The sequence below is a fragment of the Austrofundulus limnaeus genome, unplaced genomic scaffold (assembly GCF_001266775.1).
Source record: "Austrofundulus limnaeus strain Quisiro unplaced genomic scaffold, Austrofundulus_limnaeus-1.0 Scaffold3, whole genome shotgun sequence".
Classification (NCBI taxonomy): domain Eukaryota; kingdom Metazoa; phylum Chordata; class Actinopteri; order Cyprinodontiformes; family Rivulidae; genus Austrofundulus; species Austrofundulus limnaeus.
Window position 1 is genome coordinate 127043 of NW_013952405.1, and position 3364 is coordinate 130406.

Here is a 3364-nt window from a genome sequence, read left to right on the forward strand (position 1 = left end):
GTGTGTGTGTGTGTGTGTGTGTGTGTGTGTGTGTGTGTGTGTGTGTGTGTGTGTGTGTGTGTGTGTGTGTGTGTGTGTGTGTGTGTCGGGGGGGCGCTGTAGTTTTGATCACAAAGACAACAGTCACAGCTGGAGCAGATGACACAGCTCTGACTTGTTCATGTGTGTTTCTGCGTGTGTCTGTATCAGGTTGTGTCATGTGATGTTGTGACTGTATATTTTAGTGACTGTGAGGCCAGCTGCTCACAGAGCCTGTTTGTTTTAGCTAGGAAGGACACCGGAGGAAAAGGCCTGATGTTTGTGTGACTCTCCTCCTCTTCTCTCCGACCTGACTCTCATTGAACTCTCTTTTATCTGGGCTTCTCTTTGTCTGCCTTGTGATTGTTGTTTTAATGCTGTTAGTGATGATAATGTCCAGCTAAGATAAGATTTATTGTTTAAACTTTTTTTTTTGTTATTATACCTCACATATACAAATGTGGCTCAAAAATTACAGAAACAGTATTTTTAGGTAGTCAAATATTTGTCAAATATTAACAATACCATACATTAAAACCTTTATAGCCTAGCTAAATTGCAATGCCAGTCCCTTATGGCTCATAACTTTTCATGTCAAAGTTTTAAACTAAGATCTGAAAAATTAAGAACTAAAACTATGATGAGAACAGACAGAGTTATAGTTTGTTTTAGTCAAAAGCTTGTAAAAGGACTTTGAAAGATCTAATGTAATGCATTGTTGTGGGATCTCACAAAACAGTTTTAGTTATTTCACAAGCTTTATCGTCTGTCACATTGGTATTTTTGACTTTTATATGGTCTGTTTGTGCTGGTTTAGTAGTTGTCTTGTGGTGTGTACCGTATATACATTACATCTTGTTTGTTTTGGTTTTTTTGCCTCATTTGCTAGATTTACTATATTTATTTTCATTTTCCTTCCTGTATAAAGTTGCTGTAGCAAGTGAATTTCCCCTGCTGGGGACTAAAAAAGCACTAGCTTATCTTGTCTTCCTGTTCGCAGGAGTTTGTTGGGGCTACAGACCCAAAGAGCTCTCGCGTGCTGATGACAAAACAGGCAGACTGGGCTAAAAGCAGCAAGGAACCGCGGGCAGCAGCTGAGATGTACCTGTCAGCAGGAGAACACATAAAAGCTATAGACATCGTTGGAGAGCACGGCTGGGCAGACATGTAAGTGTTTCTCACTATATCAAGCCTTCTTGATCAATCTTAGACTTTCTGATGTATTGTTATTCCTGTTTGACCTTTTTTTTTAAACTGCTTGTCGAAATTTGTGATTAATAAAGAGGTGCTGTTGGACAAAAGAGCTCTGGAGATTTCCTAATATTCAAAGGGTTTTTTCTGTTTCATCCTTATTGTTTGAACTCTAAAGTGAAATAACAGCTGAGTGGCAGTTGGTAAAGAAAGCTTTAATCATGTAGATTTCCTCCATATGGGATCAATAAATCCTCCACTTCACCGGTGGTCCATTTCTAGGCGTAATATATCATTGTGTAGGATTATTATGAAAGCTCAGGCTGTTTTTACAGACAACATTTTATCAGTGTTTAAACAGGGAAAATATAATGGTTTCTGCTAGGGCTGCTGGTTTCTGTAGGCTGTGGCAATACCTCCACTGATGCAGAAACTTTCATGGATCTTGTGATTGTTGTTTATGGGGATCCAAGTTTAAAATGAAATTTTACTAATACATTTTCATTATTTAAATCACTTTCTGAGTGTAAAATCTTAGTTAAAAAATGTTCACTAACATTATATTGAAAGAAAATAGGAAATGAGGCGTGTTTGTTTACCTTAATACGTGTTTGTAACCAAATAGAAAATACATCAATATTTGAATGGTTGAATGTGAAAAGAGTTAATACAACATCACTGGGCTGGACCAGGTTTTATTCGCTCTCTGTGCATTCAGCCTCGATTCAGGAAACCAGGACCCTTTTATAACCTTCTTCAGGCCCTGACTCCACCTATTGTCATTGCGTCATCAAAAAGGGCCACACTACAGCTGGAGTCAGGTCCTTATACAATTTTCCTGTCCTAGTGTTAAAACAACAGTTCAATTAAGTGTTGATGGTGTGTTCAGGCATGCATCTAATCTAATAGTACCTCCTGCCCTGTGTAACTATATTTTATAGCCAACCAGACCAGTCTATACACAAAATCATCAATTTACGGTAATCACAAAACTAGTATCACAACAGTTTATAAAAATATATCATTATACACCTAAGAAAAGACTATAAAATGTGTGGTGCTTTTAAAAGTCAGTAGTAAACAAACCCCAATAAATTTCTTCAATGTGTTATTTAGCTCACTGTTCTTACATTGTACCATTTGTTACTAAACGTTAAATGTTATGTCTAAACGTTAAATTCAAATCCTAAATGTGTAAATCTAGATGAAAAACAGTGGTGCTTGGCTTTTGTTATGATGTCATCATCGGGAGACAAAAGCAAACACTAACTCTGCTAATACTGCTAACGCTGCTAATGCTGCTAACTCTGCCATCTCTGCTAATGCTGCTAAGTCTGCTTACATATATTATTTAACATTTAAATGTAACATTTAGTACAAACTAGCAAAATGTAAGAACAATGAGCTACCAGTAAATACCAATAAAATATATTTTAACTAGGATTTTATGCTCAGAAAATAATGAAAATGTTTTCACTAAATCTGTATTCATCTCATTTTGGAGGGGAAAAAGCATGATTTGTCAAATGCTATTTATTTATTTACGCTTTTTAGTAGAACACCAGGAGACCACCAAGCCAGTTTGTAGAATCCAGTGATCAGAATCCAAATATATATCCAGAACAGAGCAGAACAGAGGTCCTACCTTTGACGTGTCCTCCCATGGAAGAAAAATTTGTTCCAGAAATTTATTAAGAGACCAGCTAACCAAATCCATAAAAATAATAATGCCCATAATTTCTGGTTTTGGATGAAAACGTAGAGGAGGCTCCAAGCAGCAAAGCAGGGAAGATAAGGGAGGGCAGGAGAGAAGGAAAAAGCGTCCTACTCCTTCAAGAGCGGAACAAAAAAATTGTGGTCAATGGTGTCGAATTCTTTCTTTAAATCAACATAAATACTAGCACCGTATTGTTTTGGATCAACAGCGGTTGTTATTTGTTCCATAAATTCCATAAGAGTCATTGAAATAGAGTTATTTGCTCTGAACCAGTGGCGGAGCCAGACATTTTTCTCAGGGGTGGCCAGACAGGGACCACTACTCACACAGGGGTGGCCAGGAAAATTATGTGATGTTTTTACTTGAAAGTTTCTGCAGATCTTTGTGTTTTGGTTATTTCCTTATGTCCTTATACAGGCAGTAGGGATGGGCGATATG

At 37.3% G+C, this 3364-nt stretch overlaps 1 protein-coding gene across 1 annotated transcript in view; it reads left to right on the top strand.

The window, feature by feature from the left end:
- The window catches only part of ift122 (intraflagellar transport 122 homolog (Chlamydomonas)), a 31681-nt gene that overhangs the window by 15125 nt on the left and 13192 nt on the right, over window positions 1-3364 (top strand). Inside the window, exon 18 of the mRNA XM_014015812.1 lies at window positions 1019-1185. Coding sequence (XP_013871266.1) covers window positions 1019-1185 — 167 coding nt within the window. The remainder of the gene's footprint in view (window positions 1-1018; window positions 1186-3364) is intronic.